Below are 25,530 nucleotides of genomic sequence, written 5' to 3' on the forward strand. Positions count from 1 at the left end.
AGGAAGATATGTGAAACTATAGGTTTGTCAGCCTGACCTTGGTCCCAGGGAAGTTTATGGAACAGATCATCTTGAGTGCAATCACACGGCACTTACAGGACAGCCTGCAGGGATCAGAGGGATGACACCCAGCCACCACAGGTTTGGGAAAGGCAGACCCTGCCAGACCAACCTGATCTCCTTTGATGACCTGGTGACACACCTGATGGATGAGGGTGTTGTCTACCTGGACTTCAGCAGAGCCATTGACACTGCCTCCCATGGCATAATCCTGGAACAGCTGGCAGCCCAGGGCTTGGACACCTTCACTGGGTTAAAAACTGGCTGGATGGCCAGGCCCAGAGGGTGGTGGTGAACAGTGCTGCACCCAGTGGGCTGCCAGTCACTGAGGGGTTTCCACAAGGCTCAGTACTGGGCACAGTTCTGTTCCCTATGTTTCGTATCCTGTTCAGTTTCTTAAAGATCTGGATGAGGAGATTGAGTATACTCTTACTAAACCCACAGATTACACCAAGTTGGGCAGGAGTGTTGATGTGCTGGAGGGCAGGCAGGCTCTGCAGAGGGATCTGCACAGGCTGGATCATGGCTGAGGCCAATGGGGTGAGGTTCAACAAGGCCCAGTGCCAGGTCCTGCCCTTGGCTCACAACAGCCCCAGGCAGGGCCACAGGCTGGGGCAGAGGGGCTGGAAAGGACCTGGGGGTGCTGTGCCAGCAGCTGAACATGAGGCAGCAGTGCCCAGGGGGCCAAGAAGGCCAAGGGCATCCTGGCCTGGATCAGCAGTGGTGTGGCCAGCAGGGCCAGGGCAGGGATTGTCCCCTGTGCTGGCACTGGTGAGGCCACAGCTCGAGTGCTGTGTGCAGGGCTGGGCCCTCAGTGCAGGACAGACCCTGAGGGGCTGCAGTGAGTCCAGAGAAGGGCAGGGCAGTGGGGAAGGGTCTGCAGCACCAGGGTTGAGAGCAGCAGCTGAGGGAGCTGGGGGTGTTCATCCTGGAGAAAAGGAGGCTCAGGGGAGACCTTATCATTCCCTGAAAGGAGGCTGTGCCTGGATAGGGGTCAATCTCTTCTTCAAGTAGTAAGATGACAACATAAGTTCAAGCTGCACATGGGGAGGTTGAAATTGGACATCAGGAGGTATTTCTTCACGGAAAGGATGAGTAGACATTGGAATTGGCTTGATGATCTCAGAAGTCTTTTCCAATCTAATTGATTCTGTGATAACAAGAATGCTTTTTTTACAGTCAACTAGACAACACATGATCACATTACCACATTTTATCCACCACCTTTCTGATGTTTCATCTTTTACTCAAGGTTTGTAGCTAATCCTACATAATATAGCAAATAACCAGGAAAGTATAGGTCCAGTTCAGCAACTATAAATATACCAAAAGGTGGGATTTCTTCTATAGCAATACTGTTACTTTTTGTTAGTTCAGTATATATATATATATATATATATATTATATTCAGTCTTACTTTTAGTATATTATATTCAGCATTACTTTTTTTTAGTTTCACACACCTAAATTGTAAACAGTCTAAGAAGGAAAAAAACCCCACAAATCCATCACAAAGTAATGCATTAAGACTACAATATTTCCCACATATTTAGTTAAAATTCAGTGGGATTCAGTGGAAATTGTTAAGGGAGTCAGGTTTGCTAAAAAATGTCTACCAAATTCTTGAGCAACTTTTGATGGCAGGCAAATAAAAAGAAAAAATTTATAAATTTTAATTCCAAAAAATCAAAACAATTATGATATTTTCAAAATAGAAACGGTCAAAAATGTAAACAATGGCATATTCTAAGGAAACAGAGGCTCCCATCTTCATATCAGGTACTTTAAAATCCTGTCTGATAAATATTTTAAAGATATTTTTAAGACCCACTATTTTTAAGAGTTCATACGGTTATTGAAGCCTGATCAAGGTTAATACTTTGGTAATTGCAGTAGCACATCATCTGTTCCAGAGATCCTGAAATTACATAGGTTGCATTAGTGGGCTTTGCTAGAGGACCTCACTTTAGGTATCACAGGTAAATCCACTTCTTTACTGGCTTAATTACATCCCATTTATATTATTTCCCCACAACAGGTTTAAGTTTTCCTTACCTGAAAAAAGAATTGGTAAAAATACGTGTATTTATTCTGTGCTGGTAGAACATAGTTCAGTCAAAACAGCAAGAAACAGGTAAATGTGTCTGGTACATCCAGAGTAGGAAGTGGTGCTGTGCATCAAGACTAAGACTGAAGAGCACCTTTGTAGCACTTCGACATGATTGAACTAAAGTTGCAAAAAGTGTTAAAAATGCATGATTTGCATAGTACTTTGCATAGCAAAGTGCTGTTTTGTCTTCTGCTCATTCCCTATGTGATACCTAAAATGCCATTAGCGTATTTTTGACTTTTTCCAATTTTATTTCTAATTGAATTATTACTAATGTCTAAACTACATCCTCACAGCTAATTTTAAAATTTCTTTTATAGATTTGGGGTTTTCTCAGCTTTTCTCAGTTCTTTTTCCTTCAGTGGAGACCTTAATGTAACATTTTTGTTATGGACACCATGTTTCTGCTAAAAACAGTAATTATTGGTAGCCCTTCCTCCACAAATCAAAGAGTGACTTGGAGGCATGCATGTTGGCCTCCTGTCTGTAAATTAGTCACTTTTCCAAGATTTCCTCCCAGAAATACATTAATAGAGAACTCCTAAGTTTTGCATACCACAGAAACTCTGATTCTGTGGTCAGCCCTTGCAAATGACAAAAAATGGAAAAACCTACATATTTCTCTGAGAAAGCTGGCATTAATTTGTCCATTTTCATCACATTAAAAAGCTAAAATAACTGCATAAATTGCAAAATTGATCATTAAGCATGTGTTCACCAGAATAACTTTTATAAGCAAGTATTTCTTCATTATCTTCACTTTGCAACTTCTATTTTTTTTTAAAGATGCAAAAACTAAAGTGATCTTTTCATAGTGATCAAGCAACCTACTTCATACAGTCCTTACTGTGAAAAGAAAATTTGCTTGGCCCTTGATAACAAAATAGTTTATTCTGATGTGCAGGCACACCATATTTGCATAGAACCAAGCCTCAAACTTTGCAAATCAGCTCAGGGAGATGTGGTGGTTTTGGCAAGTGTGCCTATGGTAAATGACATGCAGACAGGACAAGGTGCTATAAAACATCATTAAACAACAAACACGTGTACAGCAAAGGGTGTGTGTCAGACTCCATTTTATAGTGCAGAGATAAGGAACACCAACCAAACTGTTCTCTGAGTAATTTCATTTTCAGTGTGGGTGAGCAATAACAAATAATAATTTCGCTGAATATGTGCAATATACGCATAAAATTTCTGAAGTGAGTGAGTCAAAAAAGGTGAAATATCGTACAATATAAAACCTCTTGTTTCCTATAATATGCAAAGTACTGTTCAGGACCATATGAGAAGTTTGTTGTCAAATGGCTTATAATAATTTAAAACAAAAGCATTCATCTAAGGAAGTATTGTTAAAGAATACAGCAATTGTCACAGTATCTATTCTCCTATAACCTACTCTTTGTAAACTGTAAAGAACGTTGATCTTAGAAGCAACACCCTGTGAGACAGCCGTTGTGTGTGAGAAATTATTCTTCAACATTGTGTCTGGATGACAAAGAAAGTTTCATATCCTAAGGGTATATTTATAATTAGAATGATGTAACCGAATCAAAGACATTGTTCCTTAGGAAACTGAGATATTAGTCTGCAGAGGTTATTTTAGGGTGGGGCAGAGGGCAATTCTGGGTTTATTCCATTATTAAGAAACTCTTTTTCTCTGTGCTGTGGATTTTTATTTGTTGTTTTTTATTGTCCTTTCATTAGTATTTATTAATTAGTGTTCTTCTTCTTCCTTGTGGAAGTATAGATTTTCCTTCTTGTCCTGGAGTGGCACATACATGTATACACTCAGTGCAGATGGAAAGAAAAGCTCCCAAGTCTGCTCTTCCCATCTCAATTTTCCCACTGTTCGCTGGATCAGTCTGGGTGCTGAAGGTGGTGGTGCTGCTTCAATGGCTGCACTTCGATACTGCTTGAGATGTCTGCAGGTCTTCTGTGGCACCATGCAGAGGAAACAGAGTGCTCCCAGACATGTGTGAGACATCCCTGCCGATGACTGACCAAGGGCTTTGGAAAGGGCTTTGGAGATAAGCACTGACCATGTTCTTGGGAAGTGCTCACAGTGAGTCCGTGTACAAGCTCTTGCATTAGGATGGGTAACACATCCAAATGTGTGTGTGTCCTCTAAGGCAAGTACAAGGAAGAATTCAATGTAAGTTATACAAAGACAGGTCTCTGCTGCACTTCCATCAAGAGGATTTTAACATCCTGGTGGAGATTTCTTTAACCCCATGATGTCCATATAAAACCCATGTCCAAAAAAACCTGTTGAATTATTCCATCTGCTGTCAAACGCTGACAAACTTCTTCATTTTAACTTACAGTTCAGTTTCCAAACGTTAGAAACAAATAAGAAGCTGAGAGAATACATGTGCTCCTTAAATAATAGCTACAGTGTGTCACACCTAAAGGGCCATGACCTAGATGCCAAGAAGGGCGAAGGAAGGAAGCTTTTTTATTTCAATTTTCCAGGCCAACTGTCTTTTTCATTACACAAGGTTAATGCCAAGAAGTTCAAATTGTTTAGCAGAATTCATTGTACAAAATGAAATATATTCCATATGAAAAGGTAGTGCCATAAATTTTGATATTTACTGGAACTGTGGGATGGAGAAAATGCATGTTTCTCAAATACTCTGCACATACAGTATTCAAACAGTGCTGACAATGCTAGGCAGACTGAAACCTACACAGCACCTTGCATAAGAATTCTCTCTGATTTCTGAGGAAGTCAAACTCTTGCCTTCCTATTTTTACTGGCTTTGAGTCTCTTTGTCTTCCTGGATATCAGCCTGGCATCTTAGGCAACCTAGTTAGTCATTTTGCCTAGGCGATATATCTTCATCATCATTGCCAAATTTTAGACAGTTGCGTGACAAGGCTTCTGGATCCTGTTTCACTCCTGCATATCTGAGGGCATATTCTGCGTGAATTTCAGTTAAAGAAGAAGTAGACTCAGTGTCATCAAATGTGCAATTTAGTTTAATATTCGAGGAGGATTGCCAGTCTACATTGTTCAGCACATACAGGTTTAAAGACTATTCCACAGGTTTCTGCCACCAATGGAAAAGAGGGATCCGCAGCCCTCCACAACGCTGTTGCCCAGGGAGGGGGTGGTTGGTGTCCCGATCCCGAAGCCCGCCTTCCAGCGCAGCCTTGGGCACAGCTAGGCGGGGCGAGCCGGGGGGGTCTCGTCCAGGGAATAAAACCAGGGCAAAACCGAGGGGAGCAACCCGGCTGCAGAGGCTGCAGGGGACAGCACCGCCAGCACCGCCAGCACCGCCGCGGGCGCGGCGCAAGGGGCAGGAGACGGGAGGAGCTACCCCGGCCCCTCCACGGCCGCGGGCCGCAGGGGGCGTGAAAGAGGAGGAGGAGCAGGAGGAAAAGAAGGAGGAGGAGGAGGAGGAGTATTTGGGGGCGGCTCGGAGCAGGTGGCGCTCAGAGTCGCCCTGGGAAGCGGCCAGCTCGGGAGCGGCACCGGCCCGACCTCGCAGCGCGCCGGACATGGGCCCCGCGGGCGCGGCGCTGCCGCCTCTGCTCCTGGCGCTGGGTACGTCTGTCCATGCCGGGAAGCCAGAAGGGAAGGAAGGAGGGAGGGAGGGACGGAGGGAAGGGCCACCCGCGAGCGAGAGACGCCGCCGGGCAGGGCAGAGGCGCGCGGTGGGTGCGCGGCTGCAGCGGCGGCGATTTTAAAGCAGGGTAAACTCCTGGAGTGGCATGGAATTCATCTTCCCGTGAACGGACTGTGCGTGTGCGCGCTGGCGCGGAGAGAACGGGCACAGTCTGATGTGTGAAATAAGGATTACGTGATGATTATACCCTTTTAGGCGCGAAGATAATGTTTTCTGGAATGCTGCTCCTACTTGCGAGGGTCCTCTAGGTCTGTTACCACGCTCTTAGGCAAATGTCGCTCCTTGGAAAAGGATAGGGAAACTTGAACCCTATCCTTCTTCTCTTGGCTAACTTAATTACCATTACACCTATTTTCCTGGGAACTATAAGCAATCATATTCACTTGCCATGAGCAAATTCCCAGGCACCTTCAGAGTTTTAATATTACTGTATACTCTCACAAACCCTTAATTAGCGAGTCACCGAAGAGGCAGCATGAAAATGAGCTCTCACTGATGAGCTGTTCCAACTTGTTCTTTCAGTAACTATAGCGAACACTGCAGTGGAATGTGTGGCTGCAGGGCATGACATAAAATACAAAAATATTAACCTGTGATGTGATATATAGCACACAAACAACCTGGCAATTTTTTTCAAAAAGAAAAATTCTGAAAAGTACTGGTGGGCAAAACATTCCAGCCCGTACTTTTGCTTAATCTGTCTTTTATTCTCCTGGTTGCAGCTGCTGAAAACCAGGACCATTAACATTCCCTGTGATTCATGGGTCCTTAAGACTTGCAAAGGTTTGTAGAGCAGTGCTGAAAGCAGAAGATAAGGTCTGATTGTGAGAGAATTCCCCTGGCATTGTGAATGACAGAAGTGTACTCTGTTCAGGCACTATCCATGATTTATCTCAATTTATACATCTGAAAGCTGTCATAATTTTGATTTCAGATGTGTTATGACATTTGATGTTAGTGGATGCAATTACTGGGTTGGTGCTTGCTCAGGCCTTTTTGATCTTGTAGGAGTAGCAACAAAAATAAAGTTTCAGGACAGGAGAGCTTTCCCTAAGCATTTTTAGAGTTCTGCTATAGTGGTACTCTTGTAGCTCTCCCACAGTAATTTTCAAATTACTTGAATTCTAGTGAACTGTTTTACTTCCAAGGTGATATCTTAAATTTAATTTGGATAGCTTAGCTGAATTATTCATTACTTCCAGAAGAGATTCCAAGTTATTCCAGACTTGATTTTATGTCAGTATATTAACTTTTGAATTATCAGCTGTATTAAATTGATCACATGGAGTGCTTTGTTGTGTCTCTAAATTCGACTAAAGATAGTGAAACACTGAAGTGGTGGGTTACTCATTGTTGATGTGTAATTTTGTGTCTGGAAAGTCATTAAGACTTTGTATTAAAAGGAATACAAGAAGGAGGTGTAAAGAGATCTGAAACAGAACTATCATTTTGATAGCATGACTTTGCTACCAAACTTGTTAATTGTTGACCAAAAAGTATATAGCATAGAGAAGTAGATTATGTTAAGAGGAATAAATGAGGCATTAACAGGGCAACCTATGTGACAAAGCTGGAAGCTTTTCTGTTGCTACATTCTGCTCTTAGATTTGCCACATCTAGTTCTTTAAATTTGCATTTTAAGCATGTATTTTTTTTTCCTTATCCTGTTCTTAAAAGTCAGAGCCAAAACAGCCCAGCTCTCTCTGAGAGTGAAGCCAGTGGAAAATACAGTAGCTTTCCTGGGCTCAGTTCTGGTAACATTTTCTTTGGAAAGCTCCAGTGCCCTCACGCTTCAGAGGAGATATTTGTACTTTGGCAGGAAGGCGCTATTTGCATTGTCTACCTAAATTTGGCCAGGTAACAAGTCTTTGCAAAACTGTATTCCCCCAGAAAGAAATGCATTTTTATCAGCTGTATTCTAAGTTAATTCATGTCTACCTTGTTGTGCACTTTAGTCAGATGTTTTGATCTGAGGTCTTCGATCTACACCTGCAAATACAAAATATTTCTCTCTTGACTTCTTGTGTTATTATTTTTACAGCAATATCCATTGTTGTTTAAGTCACTCTGCTTTCCAGTTTGCTTCTGGATGATGGTCTGCTGACTGTCTGTACTGCATGCTCTTAACTGTTTCCTGGGCTTCAGATGAATCAGCTTATTCTCCTTTTTATAAGTATAATTCGCTCAGAGTGAATTATCAAGTGATAGTGTTGGAGGACTGTATCTAGGGAAGAAAGTAAAATTTGGGGTGACCTCACCTCTACTGTTTTAGCAAGCCTTCTCATTGAAGCCTAACATGCACCTTCCTCCAGCAGCCCAGGATGTGAGTGGTAAAACCCTTAGCGCATTCATAAAATCTCCACTCTGTGGAGTACACATCCCTGGAACTCTTTAACTCTGAAATGAAAACTTGCAGCGACATAAAGGTTATGCTTTTTGGGCTACAAGTCTAGCACAGGTCTCTCTGTGGGACCCAAGCAGACTGAAGGAGAAAACAGGTCTGTCTGAAATTGGGGTGTGTGTGTAGAATAGAGAATTTCCAATGATGGGGACCTTGCAAGTAATGGGCTGTAAGCTGTATGGAGGAGTAGAAGACCCTACATACAAACTCTTTTCTTCAGTATGCTTTTGTTTAAACTGGGAATGGAAGCTGTGATAACGACATTGACATGCAAAGATTGGAAAGTGACTAGAGTAATTTAGCCACCTGGATATGCCTCTTCTGCACATTGGTGCATCATGCTGTCACTGCCTATGAACAGAGAAAGATGGTGTGATCAGAGAATGGGCTTGAACTCCTGCCTTGCTTAGTTTTGAAATTAGAAAGTGGTCTAATGAATGAGGATGAAATGTAGGAGTAGGAGAAATAAATTTATATATTTTCCTTACAAAAGTGGATTATCTCTCGCTCTTTTTTTTTTTTTTTTCCCGCAAAAGCTGAGTACAATTTCAGACGAGTCATTTAAATCAAATCTTTGACATGTGGTTGGAGCTTTTGTGTTCTTCTCTTTCTCTTTGCTCAGCCAGGGGTTCTCAAAACTGAAGCTGCATTTTCACGATCTGGTTAAGCTGACCTGAATGTGGAGCTGACACTGCAAGGACATTTCATCCCCTCCTGTTTGCATGTTTCCACCAGTTTTTCTGTGCTATGACTGTGGCTTAGTCTGGGGAACAGGTCAGGGACCCATTTGCTTGAATAATTTTTTCCCCCTTTTGAGCCAGGTTGGTTTTGGAGATGAGCTAAACTGATCCTGCTCACTTGAGCAATTTATTTGTTAGTGCTGGCATAGGGGACAGTCAGAACTCGTGGCCAGAGCAGGAGGGAAAGCTGGAAAAGTCCCTTTCACTGGTAGCTGTCACTTCCACTGGCTTGATCTGGTTGTGCAAGGGCATCTTGATGTGAAAAAATGCTCTGTATTCACAGCTGTGAGTGAAGTAAATGGAAATTGTATTATAAATGTGAAAAAGATAAGGTTTTAGCTGTATCACTAGATATTTAAAAGTGGTAAGTAATTTTTTTTCTTTTTTAATGGAGCTAAGGATGATCTCTCATTTCACTTGAGTGTGAAAAAAGAAATCCTCTGTCACATGCAAATACTGAAATGTTTATAGTCAAAATATGTAAGCAATAATCAATAAAGAAGCTGCTAATGTTAAAATATAAATAAAATGTACATGGCAATGTACAGAGCAGAATGGACTAAACTGATAAATGAATAGCAAATGGAAATTGAACATCTGGTGCAATAAATGAAGCTAAAAGTTGGGGTGAAAATGCTTTTAATATGCATCCATGCACACAAACTTAAATCTGTACAGCCTATCTTGATTTCTGCCTTTCTCTCTTTTTGTGATCACCTTTTGATATCTTGATGTTTTATTATCATATTTGTGAGCAATGTTAATGTTAAAAATCATTCTATAATCTGGAGATGGCTTGAAAGCAGGACCCAAATATGAACTCTTCTTAAAGTAAACCTGTCTCTAGTTTTTCCTTATTTCTGAGGTAGCAAGTAGTAGTAGCACTACTACATATTATTTTTGGAGTTTTGCCCCTAACAGCACTGCAGATTGAAGTAAGGCTTCATTCATACTGCACTACAGGACTTGAATTTTGTATTATGTTTATTTTAGAAAGCATACAGGCTATTACCACCAGACACCTAAACACTTTACCCGTTAATATTTATTAGTGCATAATTTGGTCAAAGATCCTACCAACAAGTTTTAACTGCCTCTCTCTGGAACAACTTGTGAGTTGTTCTTTGCTTTTTTGATTCAGTGTCATAGAACTTTAAGAAGTTAAAGAAGTAAAAGTGCAGCTACTCCTTTTTTTCATTGTGCTTCCTAGCCACTATATAAATATTATTCATTGTGGTCTATCTTCACTATTGTAATTTTGAATGAATGAAAGTGGGGTTTGTGTGTACTTCATGTGATGTATTTTAATGAGGGCTAATAACTGGAACTACCAGTGTAATGGCTTAATGTCAAAAGAGCTAAATGTGAATAAAGTACTTTCCTTTAGGATTAATGCAGGTAAAAGGGGGTTTTTGCATGTCCAGATGAGCAAAGCAAGTCATTTTCCCCAGCAGAAATCTTGTGCAGCCTCTGTCCAGTGTTGTTATTTTCGTTTAAAGGTTTCCTTTGTTAGGCTCTGTGCAGGCTGGTTCCCATTTCCATGGTGACCGTGCTGAAATGCAGACAGGACACAGGCTGGATTCTCATCGGCATAGCCATGCACTTGCATACCAACACATGCTATCTGCTTGGCTTAGGACATTTCCATTAGCAGTTTTAATGTTTAGAGCTTCTTTTTCACATACTGATCTCTGGCCCTGTGATACTACACAACTGGGATTTCAGACCCTATGCAGCAAGACAGAACAAGTTGATAAGCCTATTTTTTATGTAAATAATTTGGCTCTGCTGTTCCAATTTAAATTACTCAAGGACATCAGAGAACTGTCTGAGCCTTAGTTTTATTTTCTCTTAAAAGTGATAACACAGAAGGATTTTTATTTATAAACCCTTAGGTGAAAGACTGACATATATGTGTGCTAAATAGTTATGGGAATATACCCCTTCTTAAGGCACTGATAAAAGAATAGTAAAATAAGCAAGTGTGAATTACATAAGATAAACTATACCTTCTGCCTATATCAGATGAGTATATATGAGTGTGAGTATGTATCTTTGTGAAGCAATATGCAATAATTTTTTCCTGCTCATACATTCTTCCTGCAATCATTTTCTGGAGGTGGCGAATACTAAAGGCATTTAGTGGAGTCACCTTCTTTGACCATAAGCATTTCCATCACTTCCAAATCAGGCTGTGATTTCTGAATTGCCAGATAAACTCAGTATTCTTAGTGCTGGTAATCATTATTTTGAATTATTTCCTGAATAGTATTTCTGGATCTTCAGAAGAGAAAAAAAATTATTTTCTCCTGGAGATGCACATGCTGAAAAAATATAGTAAGACTTGCATACTATTCAGGACTTAAAAGAGCAGGCAAAGAAATAGGATCAACACAGACTCTTTGAATGGAGGATGAGCAAAGACATTTTGTGTGCAACTGAATGGCATCTGCATGGTTGAGTGTCACACATGATGAATGTCACGGATTCTTTTGTCCCTTTCAAATTTCTGTTAGACAGGGTGAAGGGCTTGGAAGTTATGCACAGCCCTGATGGAACTCTTGCCTTATCCCTGATTTATTTTGCACTTTGGAACCTACTTTCAAGTTTATCATTCTTCCCTTATATCATACAGTTGCATGCCTTTTTTTATTTTCTTAATCACACAAATCTCCTTGCATAATATGGTTGGTTATTTCTAAAGGACAGGCAATAAAGAAATCTCAGGGGGAATTATTATCAACAGCAGAATTCAGGGAGGAAGTGTATTACACAGTAGAAATACCTAAGGAAATAGTGGAGTTTGAGGATGGAGAGGTGAGTTGCTGTTACTAGAAGCTGTCAACCCAGCACTTTCTGGGGGATATCCCTGTGCCATGCTCTGTGCTGCCTGAATTAAGGCAGCTGCACACAGGTAAACCAGTGGGATTAGTTATCAGTGTGTCTAAATTCCAACATGCACAGCAGTCACTTCTCATAATTCCTCAGTTTCTGTAACTGTTGTGTTCAAGTTTCCCTTCAGCTGTGAAAGCACACTGAGTAAGAAATTCTATTACATATTTGGCCAGAAGAACAAAACAATAAATTGCTGCAATTCAGACCTAAATTTATTCTTGGCTGGTCCCATTCTCTTAGTTGAGTAGACTTCTACATAGGTGTCAAGAGTTTGTGTCCTGGTTTCTTAATAGGAACATGCTGCAATAAGGAGAGTAAAACAGAAAAGAATTCCCTTGAGACACCTGTCCAAAGCAGCAGCAAGTGGAGTATTATGTCCTGAGGCAACTAGTGCATCCTAGATAATTACCAAATATCACTGCAGAGGAGGGTGTGTGACTCAAATGTCTTTGTGCCTGTATTCTTATTTGAATTTTTTATTTAAAGAGAATATTAATTGCTAACTAAAGAATAGCACATTTTATTAAATAATTTTTTAGTGATTCTATTTTCTTAATAGTAAATTCTAATAAGATATTGACAGCAGTCTATAATAATGAATTTAAAAAATATTTTATCCAGTATTCTTACTCTGTAGTATAAAATTCAGTTGTCTTTATATGCAGTACTGTAGATGCACATAGAACTGATTGAATTTATCGTATTAAACTCAAATTTAGCTGAAATTACTCAAATGACAATTTAGCTAACCTTTCCTGCATAGAAAAATTTAAGTGACATGACACTTCCTTTAACTGTGCTCACCAAATAAGGTTCCTATTTAAACATGCCTGAAATATGTATAGGGCAAATATAAAATAGCAGAAATGACTGAAAAGGAGCTCTTACTAAGATGGGCAAAACAGAATAAATAGAGAAAAAATCCAGCAGTGTACTCACATAGTAGTCCTTCAGCTCTGCTAATAATAGTTGTCTATTTAACTCTAGCCAAATATCTATCCTTTTGTTTCAATGTCTCTTTTTTTTTTTTTTGGGAGGGGAGAGGGAGGGAAATGGGGGTTGGTACAGGGTTTTTTTTACAATTGTTTGTTTTCTCTTCCAAGCCAAAAGCCAGTTCATCATATTGAACAGTAAAAAAGTACTTGAATCTTTGGAGTTGTCCTTCTGAGAAGCTGAGAGCTACAATAGACTTTGGTTCTGTGAAGACAAAAAAGCAACTGTTCTGCTTTTGTGGAAGCAAGTATTATCTCCAGAAAACTCTTCTTAAATGTACATGGACCCTTCTCTCTGACCCCAAAATATACAATGGCTGCATTTTACAAAGAAAAAAAAAAAAAAAAAAGAAAAAGGAGAGAGAGAGAGATAACTTCCTTCTGAACTCTGACTACAGATAGCCTGTCACCAACCTGACCACTGGCATCTGCGTAGACCCAGTGTGGTGTGTGGTGTGTGGGCTGAGGGCTGCGAGAGCACCTGCTGCAGCCCCACTTCCCCTAAATCATGGTCCCCTGCCCCAGAGTCCAGGGCTAGGTGCCTTGGACTCAGCACTTTAAAATGCACACAAAAACAACTTCTTGCATAACAGCAAGGCTCTGGCAGCTAAGAGGTTGATAAAGGGTGTTTGAATTCCATCCTCCTCAGGAGCATGAGGTGCCTCGTTCTGCTGAGGTCAGAGATGGGGGAGAACTTTGGGAGACAGGTGTCCAGATTTTTTTCAAGAGATAGCTGCTTCAGAAGTAATGGTAATAGTCACCTGGGAAATACGGGTCTAGTTCTCCTTTGAGGCTCACGTGATGTAGACCCACCTCTCAGTGTTTTCCAGAAGCATCTTTGCTACCTGGCAATAAAGAAGTCAGACCAGCAGTCTCTACCCTGTATATTGAAACAAAGTCTCAGCTCATCCCAGGATGTATATTCCTGCTTCCAGACAGGAAAAGATACATCTTGCCTGTGGCCTAATGTCTGCGCACTTAGCTGGGAGGAGTTCTGAGCTGGCTCTTTTGCACTAATTACCCATGCAAATCACATTTGGTAATTTGGTTGTGCATAAAAAGAAGTTACTTAACTATTTAGTTAAATAATTTAATTAATTTCAAATAGAATTAATTAATCAAGTAGAATAGAAAATCCTGCATTGCATTTTGCTGTTGTATCAGAGTGGGTTAAGAGTAGGGTAGAATACTTTGCTCTTAGACAGGGCTGTTCCTAAGCCTGATTCATATTCTAAAGTTTTGTGCAACTTCGTGTAATGAAACCTAAGTGACAGGTAATTTTAGGTTTGTTGTGGGTTAGCTAGCTGCTGAAGTCCAGGCTTCTTGGATTGTTTTCCTGATTTTAATGTGCCCAGATTCTGCCTAGACACTATCTGGTGCCAGAATTGATCATTTCAAGGTGCATTAAGGTGCATTTTCAGGGGAGTGATTGGGACCACCTGCCTACTATTCAGGATGCCCAGTCATGAGCTCCTATTAAAATCAAAGGAGAGAAGTAGTCATTATTTCTGGCATAGGAGAACAAATGTTCTGACAATTATAGCTCTTCCAAGTATTCTATTATATATCCTGTGGTGCTTAGGAGGTTTTTTTGTTGCAGGAAGCTGATGTAGCAAACTTTTTTCAGCTGAGCTGCTCTTATTTCTGTGGCTGTCTGCGTACAGTGCACAGAGCTAAGCTCCCAGCTAGCTTCAGAAGCTGTGAGGGAGCAGGGTCTTAAACATGCTGTCTTAAAAGTGGTATGATGGAATGGGCACTGGATCTACTGCAGTCCTCATGCTTCAGACAGTGACACTGGAGTGGCAGAGGGATGGACAGTGTTGGGGTTTTTCAGCTTTTTTCTGGTTTAGCTTTTCAGGTCACATTTAACAGTGATATAATATGATATAACATGCAATATAGTATAGTACTCTGTAATTTTCAAATGGGCTAGAGTGTAGTATGGGTAGGGAAGTACAGATACCTGTAGTTGCCTTCCCTTCTTGATATTTGTGTGAGAACCTGCCTTTTCGCTTTGTACAACCGTGTTTTCATAGCAGCTGAGATGAGCAAATGGGGCATATAGGGTGTACAGATAGCAGTCACATTGCTTTCAATGTGGTGACATGCATTTCCTCCCTTACAGCTCTAATGTGGTTCACGCTTCTCTGACTATATTTGGAAATATTCCTGGTTTAAAAAAGAGAAAGCATAACCACTGATAATGTGGACACAAGGGAAGAGAAGCTGCTGGAGTGAAATGCCACTTGGAGAGTCAGTTTTTATCATAGGGAAGCATGCAAGGTTTTTTGTGTTTATCATCATTACTTGTAAAGGCCAGTGACAACTGCATAACAACACATATGTGTGTACAGCTTGTCACCCTCACATATTTTTAATCTCTTTGTGGTGTTGAGAAAAAAATTGTGGTACTCTTAAGGACAAAGTTGAACAATCCTGTTAGTACCAAGATAAAAGAGAAACTGCATGTCATAACAAAAAGATGGAATTTAAGTGAATTTTCTGTAAAATAAAGCTTTTCCCCACTGAAAACATGGATGGAAATATGCCAAGATAATCAATTTGAGTAGGCTTGAATACTTGCTGTCTTTATTAAAAACTCATAGGAAGTTGTCAGTCCTGCAGGAACAGCTCCTAGGCATTTATTTGGAATCAGTCCTTGTGTGAATAGTAGGTTGTCTGGATTTCTTAACTACAGATGAAGAGCAGTTTATTTGGCTGCTCTGGCAGCCAAGGAGGGAACTATCTGGGCCGCTAGGGAGGTGTGAAAGGAGGAGAAAGACAAGTCTAGAGTAACTAATGAAGTTGTGGATAAATTTAATTAGATCTGTTATTCTGCAGCAGTGTCAGAACAACAAAATAGACAGCTCCTAGTTGTGTTATCACAGTCTCTCTGACTTTTCAGTCACAATTCACGTCCCGTCAGGTTTGGGCTGCTTTATAGGAGGTTATTGATAACTCCTGAGTGCAGCTCCTTGCGTTCTGAACCACCTCAGGCTTTCACCCACGCAGGGGCTCTCAGGCTGGAAGCTGACCTATTTCCAGGAAGAAGCAGCCAGCCAACTAAGCCAAGAAAACTTGCTGGAAAGGAGGCGAGGAGGAAGGGTGGGAGGATTGTTACTAAATGAGGCATTGTTTCTCTTTTGTTCTGAGCGGTGGATTTGGGGGAGGTTTTTTGCCTATAATTTATTTCTACTCTAAATGTTATGATTCCTGTTAATTATTAAGTAGTCTGAGATAGCGTAGCTGTTGTGAAGAAAAAGTTGGTCTCAAGACAATAGAAAGTAAAACTATTAGATGAAGTGGTAAAATGAATACTTGCATTTTTCAAACTTCTGTAAACATACAAAGTAGCAACAAAGAAACTGGAGTGAGGATTATGCCATATTTCAACTACTAGTGTAAAAAGCAGTGTCTTGCCAATCACTCTCTTTTTGATTCCTGAAGAGGTTCACATTGTCTCTATTTAGGAGGTTGTTTTCAATAAGAAATTGGTTCAGTTTTAAATAAAATCATATTAAATGGGATTATAAAACAGCTGTTTCAGTATATGAGCTGAAAGTATCTACATGCCATTGTATCTACTGCTGTAGGTGCGCATAAAATTTGAAAAATTTGAAGAAAAAATTATTACAGAAAGTAAAAAAGTAAACATAAAGGAGAAAACTAATGAGAATTTTTTTTTCAGTTATGTTGACCATGCTGGGTGAAGGTTAATACACCTTTCCAGATTGAATTATAAGTAGTCCTTTATTTTCCTTGCATGTTGGGCTGGATTCTGTGTAGCCACTTGTGAGCGTTCTAAAGATAGATAAAAAAACTTGGTTTATATTTATGTTCATTTTTAGGAAAGTCCCAAACAGTGAAACCAATACAGAACTGCTTTTATTTACATGAAAACAACTTGATTTGATATCCTTACCTGTGGATGCAAAAAATGCACATCCCAGTACAGTACAGTGGATCACACTGAAGACTAGAACATTACAAAAGGAAAAAAGAGTTGGTTTGGGGTTTTTTTGTTGTTTGTTTGGTTTTTTGTTTGTTTGTTTTTTGTGGATATTTTGCTCATTGCCGTAGGAACTGCCCAGTGGCTTCTGAAAGCTGCAATGAAGAACATCTTTATTGCAATTCAGTAGACTAAAGTAACTGCATACAGGTTGTTTTTTCCTTTCTGTTTTCACAGTCTGGTCAATAAAGTATTCAAACCACAAACTATTATGAAAGTTGGGTAGTTCTTTCTATAAGAATACTTGACTAATTCCATTTGGATTATTGCTGTGATACTCTATGTTCTGAATAATAAGGGAGTAATGTTACTCTTCAACCAAAATGTTGTTTCATTTAATAAAAAACAGTAAAGTAATACTAAATATATTTAATATAAAGCAAATACTACTTGACTACCCTCTTTCATAACTTTATTGCTTCCCCTTCCTGCCTTCATTCCACCTTCTGACTAGTATTGCAAGGACAGTAGGTGATTATAATGTGAAGGGAATCTGTAGGTGCCTGTACTCCCTCTCTAACTTTGGAATCTGTCAGCCAGCATTAGCAAACTTTTGCAGAGGGATGAAAAAAATAACCAGCTGGATTTCAGACTGAGACAAAAGTGCTTTTTCAAGTTCCCTGACAACTAAGGAGACTCAGTGTGGCCTTGCACAATAGAAAATAGCTGAAAATCTACCCCGAAGAGAGCCCTTAGAAATATTTCAGTCATGGAGAAAGCTTGAACCAGAGTGTGCATCCACTGTGAGATGAAGTCAGTGTTAAACAACAGCTACAAGTTCTCTCATCCCTCCCACCCCTTTCTTTTCTCTGTCCTCAGCAGGGTCTGACAGGCTTCAGGGCCCTGCTGATGTGTGTTCTTTGGAGGTAGAAATCTTTGAGACCAAGAGAAAAATTTTCTTCATGGAATTTGTAGAGGCTGTCTTGGAGCAGTATAAAGGGCACAGCAAAGCCCATTCTGGAATGAACAGTTATTTTTAAAAAAGCAAGACTGAGCAATTAAGACAATGTCAGCAGTGCACATCTTAGTGGCTGCCAATCTAAGAAACTACTTCAGGAAGCAGACAATAATCCAGTGGGATATTCTTGATTCTTGATTCATTTTTCCACCCAAAACAATTTATAGATAAAAACCATAGTACATGGTTTCAGCATAATGGCAGGTCAGCACCTTGTTTTTCTTTGGTGACTACATGCTTACCCCTTGCTCCCCCAAATCCCTCAGCATGCTGCTGACCCTGAGTTTGGGGTTCTGGGGGTCAGCTGCCCTGCTGGAGCTGGCACAAGGGGCAGTGGTTGTAGCTGCCAAGGGTGCTCTCCTGACATCGTGACTGACACAAATTCTCACTCACAAAGACAAAGAGTTACTTAGCTGGGTTATGTAACAAACCTTTTCTGGTTTATAGTTAGTAGTTGTCAAAGAAGTGAACACCATAACATTAAGGAAAAAAGGCAAACTTCCTTCTGGCATGGTTAATATTAGATAAATTTAAATTTAGTGTGTGGTGGGTGCTTACAGACTCAATGGTCAAAGTCCCATTGTCTTTTTTCTTGATACTGTCTTGATACAGCTAGAGCTGTCTGATGGAGAGCTATAAATAACAACAGCAGAGAGTGCCTCTGACTGGATATTTTAATAAGAGGTGAGACTTGGCGTAACTGACTCTGTGTAATTATGGTATTTTGTAATTTACTGCCATCTTAAATTGGCACATCACCTTTACAATGTTGTAAAATGTGATTGAAAATTCAATCTCTACTATTTAGAGTGAAAACAAAATGAGACATTATGATACTTATGATACAAAATACAGACTAATAATACATGCACTCCATTCTATTAGTTTTATAAACTTATTTCGCTAAAGGAAATAATCAAATACATAAAAATCTGATTTTTTTTTTATCCTGTTGATTTTTTATGCTTGTTAATCTGAATAAGGAGTTTCAAATGAACAGCTATTATAATCTTAATAGCAAATGATTGATTATGAAACAGACATTTTTTGCTTTATCACTTTAAGCTGTGAACTTTGCTTACAAAATCAAAACAATTATGAATTGGGTGTACCTAATATGAGCTTTTACTTCATTAAAACTTGCTTCAGCTTGTAGTGCAAACAAAATGAAGCAAAGAGAAAGCATCAGAGCTATCATTAGACATGTCATTTATAGTTACAGAAGAATTCCCACACGTTGAGGCTTAAAGGTGCCTAGTCATAACATGTATTATTTTTCATCCTACTAGGAGAAAAAAAAATCCTGGTGTTAAAGTATAAAAACAGCTATATACCTACACTGCAGCTCCCATGGCTCACACTGCAATAATGCAGTTGCTGAAATATGGGAATCCCCAGGAAAAAAAAATACCGTGCAAAGAGATCCTGGAGTTTACTAGAAAGCTTACAGTTTCTTTTATCCCATTAGGATTTTTTTTCTTGCAAATCCTGTCTAAAGCTTGATGTGGGACTACTCTACTTAGTGAAGGTGTTCTCTTTAAACTGAACTGCCTGAGCACCCTTCCCAGTGGACAGGAACTGCTGCTTTTGAAGTCTGCAGAGGGGCTTTCAGAAGCTTTAGGCTTGAATCTGGCTTCCTTTGTTCCACACAGTCTGTTTACTTGACTGTAAATAAAGTGCCATTTACAGACAGAAGTTAGGAAGTGGATTTTTACTTGCCCAACCAATCTCTCATCATGAGCATTAGGTCAAAAAGTAGAAGTCTGTCACCAAAAGCTATCAAAATCCAGATAGTGAATTAGTTTTCTTTATTCCAAGATTCTTAAATTATCAAAGTTCATTGCCTGAAGGCAGCAACAGATACAGAATCGTTCCATTCTAGAATATACAGTACTTTGAACCTAGATACTTCAATGACTGGCACCCTTTTAATGCATAAGAGACCCTCTTATTTTGTACAGGCTTAAAATAGGTTTAAAGGAAACTTAGATTTTTTCTTTTTTTGACTGCAAATGCTTGTTTCTTTTTATAGATACTATATTAAGATAGCTGTACAAAATGGATGAAAGATGTTCTCTATAGTGTAAGCACCATATAAGATGGAGCTAAACAGCAGGAAAAATGCCTACTGTATTATTGCCAGTATATACTTGCTAGGCCCAAACTAGCTGAGATTTGTGTGGAGTAGATATAAAAAAATCTGCTGATGATTATAAAAATGTGAAATCTAAAATGTGACTGAAATATGCTGGAACTAGGTTCTTTTGCTGAGACAGACTGTGTTTGCCAAGATTTCTACTTTGATTTTTGCAAAGCAGTTGTGACTGAAAGGCAAAGCTGATCTGGAAGAACACTGCAGATGACAGTGTGTCTTCAGAGGCTGGGTTTTATGATAGCTTTTTTTGTTCTTCTCTTTTCACTGTCCTTCACTGGCTGCCTGTCTGGAAAGTGAACATGATAGAGGCAGCTTTGAAGAGACCTGTGATCTGGCAGACGCCTCTTCATTGTTCTAGCTGTACAATTTTGGTCTCAAAGAGCAGTGCTCTGATGCTGCAGTAGTGCAAATGACTTAAAAGAATAAAATCAAGCCCCGGTGGTAAATGGGAAGGATGGGTGAAATGGTTCAGTGAGAAGAAGGCGTGGGTCACTGGGATGAGAAAAAGGACATTGCTTCTCTGAGCTGTGGTGAAGCCCAGGGGAACTACAAGGAGTTGAAGCTTCCCAGTGCAGGCAATCTCTGTGCTCCTTGGAATAAGCACCCATCCTGGAGAAAACAGGGCCACAGAGAGTGGCCCTGGGAGGTCCAGGGATGGATGCTGCACACTGGTAGGAGGTCAAGAGAGGAGATGAACAGGCAGCACATAACCCAGCATACATTTTGATGGCCCCATCTGATTTGCCACAGCACCCCAGGGGAATCTGAACCATGGGGAGTTTCCTTCAGGCTGTTGGCTGTCATACATACTTCCTGTACTTTTACCCAGTTCTGGAGGAAATTTTTTCCCTGCCTGGAGCATTTAACAAAACTCTTACCTTGGACATAAATTAGAAATATCTTCCATGTGTTTGCACCAAAATTGTCCAATGCATTCAGCAGTGTGTTACCATTTGGCTTGCAGTGTGATTTGCTACTAAACTGTGTAACAGTCCAGACAGTCAAGAGTTTTTCCTCTAAATGCCTGGATCTGGGGTCAGACTTGGACTGTTTATCATTCTAGATTGCTTCCATCTCTTAGTTTGAAAGCCAGGGTTTATTTTCTTGTGCAACATATAATGTATACGGTTCTTCTTTGGTGTTTACATGAAGGATGGCACCCTGGTATAGTCTCCTGTGGCCTCTTGAGAATGGGACACTGCTAAATCATTCCTGATTTCTGATTGAGGATAATAAAATTTAAAACAGAAAACAACAACAACAAAACAAAAACAAACAAAACCCCAAAAAATAAACAACCCAAATACCACCAAAACCAGGATATGACATGAAAAAAATGCTGTTGTAAAATAGAAGTGTATTAGATCACAAAGGAATTACTGGCAATTGTTGATTACTGTCTCAGTACACCTTTTCCCTGTCCTCAAAACCTAGATATGAACTAATTATATGAGGTTGTGTTTAGTGTCAAAAGGCTTGCAAAGCACAGAGTAATGAGTCTGTACACATTCTCTGCTCCAGTCTTAAATAGCTTGATTCAGGAAATATATTTATCTCTAAGGATGTTTCTCAAGGAACTGTTCTTCTAGCAATGGGTGACTTCTTGCTTTCCAGAGGCTGACTGTAGATAGTGGTTGTTTGAGATAACTAATATATGATTTCCTGTTTTGAATTTGTGGTAAAAAGTAGTAACTCTTTTAGAGTAGTATTTAGTCTTCTGCTAGTGATGTTTCTGTTTTGAGTTCTGTGGACAAGGGTACAAAATACACTGACACTTTTTCCAGGTCATGAACTTTGCCTGCAAACCTGCCGTTGTGATTTTAATATTTTCACTATGATTTTATTATCATTATTACCATTGCAGTTCAGCTATGGGCTGTTTCATTCTGATACAAACCCTGTTAACCTCTCTTCCAAAGCTGCTCCTGGGACCTGGGAAAAAGTGATACCAACAGTAAACTCTCTGCCCATCAAAACTAGAGAAATGGTTAGAATTTGAGATTATATTTTTAAGATGCCATCTCTCCTTAAAGTGTCCTTGTTATAAGGGATTATTGAAAAGGCTGCTTCTTTACGACACAATGACTCATACTAAATAACTGTGGTGAGGATATTTGTGTGTAAAGCAGATAAAACTCATTCTGTCTGGGCACACAGGAAGGGAGGGGAAACATGAGGGTTGTTTAACCCATGAGCAACTCTGTGAACCTGCTTCATCTGGGAACCTCAGGGAGTAACAGCACAGTGCAACCACAAGTCATGATTTCTTCCATCATTGCCATTTTTGGAGGGTTTTCAGGAGCTCTGAGGTGTTCTTCAGCTGGGCTATAGTTTGTTCCTGGGATCCCACTGTTGTCTCAGTCCTTCCAGCTCCACACTGAAGAAGAAGTTACATACTCACAGCAGAGTCCCTCAGAGGAGCCTGGCCTTTTTCCTGCGGCCTTCCCAGTGGATGTTCTCCTAAGTATCCACCTACAGTTCTTGATCAGAAAAAAACCAAACTCCTTATGGATGAGGAATGGACCCCCACGTCCTACAAAATCAACTTTGTCCCTAGTTCACATTGCCAGTTTCTTCCGAAATGGCATGGAATGGTACACCATTATTCCCAGGCACATAAGTGCCCAAGGAAAAGCAATTAAGAACAAGGAACACAGCTCAATAGAGTTGCGAGGTTAAATGTCACGATTTATTAATGCTGCTCTACCTTGCATGTTTGTATTTCTAAGTTTTCCTGTTTGGACAACTGTTCAGACTGTTTGGACTGAAAACAAAGGCTTCTGGCATGATAATGAAATGACTCAAAAATTTAGGTTTTCTGATGCAGCAGATAATCTCGTTTTTATTCCAGTGCTACAAACTAAAATATCAACAGTATTAGCAGGTACAGTGAGGGCATTTTGTCTGAGCACAGAAAGCTGAGATGAATGGAGAGGCACCCAGCTGGTGGATGGTCACAAGCAGTGTTTTCCAGGGCTCAGTTCTGCTTTAATATCTCCGTTGCCTGGATGAGGGGATCAGATTTCAGGTGACACGAGGATAAGTGGTGGGAGTGTTGATGTGCTGTGGGCAGGAAGGCTCTGCAGAGGGATCTGCACAGGCTGGATCATGGCTGAGGCCAATGGGGTGAGGTTCAACAAGGCCCAGTGCCAGGTCCTGCCCTTGGCTCACAACAGCCCCAGGCAGGGCCACAGGCTGGGGCAGAGGGGCTGGAAAGGACCTGGGGGTGCTGTGCCAGCAGCTGAACATGAGGCAGCAGTGCCCAGGGGGCCAAGAAGGCCAAGGGCATCCTGGCCTGGCTCAGCAGTGGTGTGGCCAGCAGGGCCAGGGCAGGGATTGTCCCCTGTGCTGGCACTGGTGAGGCCACAGCTCGAGTGCTGTGTGCAGGGCTGGGCCCTCAGTGCAGGACAGACCCTGAGGGGCTGCAGTGAGTCCAGAGAAGGGCAGGGCAGTGGGGAAGGGTCTGCAGCACCAGGGCTGGGAGCAGCAGCTGAGGGAGCTGGGGGTGTTCATCCTGGAGAAAAGGAGGCTCAGGGGAGACCTTGTCACTCTCTACAACTGCCTGAAAGGAGCCTGTGGCCAGGTGGGGGTCAGTGTCTTCTCCCAGGTAACAATCAATAGCACAAGCAGAAATGAGCTCAAGTTGCACTAGAGAAAGTTTAAACTCAATGTTAAGAAAAAATTTCTTCCTGGAAAAGGTTGTCAAATATTGAAACACTCTGCCCAGAGGAGTGGTGGAATCACCATCCCTGTAAGTTCTTAAAAGATTTGTAGATGTAGCCCTTGGGGACATGGTTTATTGGTGGATTTGGCAGTGGTTTTTTCAACCTAAAAGATTCTGTGATTCTAGTGTACCTCAGCAGGCTGTTGATGTGTTTGCTGTGCCGAAAACTTAACTTATGCCTGAAGGTAAAGGAGAGTAACAGACCTCTTGAATCGTACATTTTGCCTCTATTCAGTTAAAACATTCCCTTTAGTAACGCTGCAACTTCTGTTAAGGCACACAGTGAATAAGTAATTGATCTCTGCCCATAGTAATACAACACAGGTAAAGAGTGCCAGAGAGGCATTTTGCATGGCCAGGGTACTGTAGCAAAAAACATTGTTTTTTTAAGCATGTGTCAAAGGCTGTATTTATTTTCTTCTGTTGGCAGAAGAGGAGCTGTGGCAGATGATGAGCCTTTTTCACTGGGATCAAAATTCTTCTTTAATTGCTTCTGTGCTAATCATAATATTTCTGTTAACAGGCATTCTTCAGAACTACTGTGAAGCCTACAATGTTGGGCTCCTGGAAGCAAAAATATTTTCTGGTCCACCAAGAGAGCAGTTTGGATATGCAGTTCAACAGTTTATAAATGAACAAGGCAAATGGTAAGCAGTTTGAATGGCTTGGTTTATGTCTAGCTAAAAGGTTAAGTAAAAAATGTAGCAACACTTAATATTTCTTTTATAATAATTCCACATTTCATTTAAAAGGGTTCTGACTAATTCGTTTTTATATTAGAGCTAGCTTTTTACAAATAAATACTTAATGTTTTTAAACTAAAAGTTGAGGTATTCTAAAGACATATGAATGTGATGGTTCATGCTTTTTTCCTTAACACCATGTGACCTGAGGTCTTTCTTATGGTAATCTTTTACTTCATCTCCAGTACAATAATTTCCTTAGGCTTACAATTTCTCTAGAATTTTAACTTGCATTTCATTCCTTTGTGTACCTGGAGAATCTTTGTATACTTTACATATATGTGGGATATTTTTCAATTTTAACATTATTAGGGTCAAAACAAATTATTGTTTTTATTGGTAGGACAGCTTATCCTCAAGATAACTGTCCTCAGGGGTTGGTAGGTGGTGCCAGGGAACAGAATGGTCCTCTTGTTATCCAAGAGGAGGCAGTCAGGGAGCTGCTGGGACACTTGGATATTTATAAATCGATGGGACCAGATGGGATCCACCCTAGGGTGATGAGAGAGCTGGCAGATGAGCTTGCGAAGCCACTCTCCATCATTTATCAGGAGTCGTGGCTCACTGGTGAGGTTCCAGGCGATTGGAAACTGGCCAATGTGACACCTGTTTATAAAAAAGGTAGGAAGGAGGATCCTGGTAATTACAGGCCAATTAGCCTGACCTCAGTACCAGGTAACATAATGGAGCAGTTCATACTGAGTGCTATCGCACAGCACTTACAGGATGGCCAGGGTATCAGACACAGCCAGCACGGGTTTACAAAGGGTAGGTCATGTCTGACCAACCTGGTCTCCTTCTATGACCAGGTAACTCGTCTGGTAGATGCAGGAAAGGCTGTCGATGTTTTTTCTATTTGGCCTTCAGCAAGGCTTTGACACTGTCTCCCACAGCACACTCCTAGATAAGCTGGCAGCCCATGGCTTGGACAGGAGCACTCTGTGCTGGGTCAGGAACTGGCTGCATGGCCGGGCACAGAGAGTGGTGGTGATGGTGCTGCACCCAGCTGGCAGCCAGGCACCAGTGGTGTCCCTCAGGGATCTGTACTGGGACCAGTTCTGTTTAATATTTTTATAGATGACATGGATGAGGGCATTGAGTCCTTCAT

General features: G+C 40.7%; 1 protein-coding gene across 2 annotated transcripts in view; it reads left to right on the forward strand.

The window, feature by feature from the left end:
* Positions 1-5,186: 5,186 nt before the first annotated feature.
* The window catches only part of ITGA2 (integrin subunit alpha 2), a 67,515-nt gene continuing 47,171 nt past the window's right edge, over positions 5,187-25,530 (forward strand). Inside the window, exons 1-2 of one of the 2 annotated variants that reach the window (XM_063423893.1) lie at positions 5,187-5,723; positions 24,203-24,326. In XM_063423893.1, coding sequence (XP_063279963.1) covers positions 5,678-5,723; positions 24,203-24,326 — 170 coding nt within the window. In that variant the 5' untranslated portion in view covers positions 5,187-5,677. Of the gene's footprint in view, positions 5,724-12,652; positions 13,584-24,202; positions 24,327-25,530 lie in introns of those variants that run through there. The other variant, XM_063423895.1, reaches the window with a different exon arrangement.

This window comes from Prinia subflava, chromosome Z, assembly GCF_021018805.1.
Source record: "Prinia subflava isolate CZ2003 ecotype Zambia chromosome Z, Cam_Psub_1.2, whole genome shotgun sequence".
NCBI classification, from domain to species: Eukaryota; Metazoa; Chordata; class Aves; order Passeriformes; family Cisticolidae; genus Prinia; species Prinia subflava.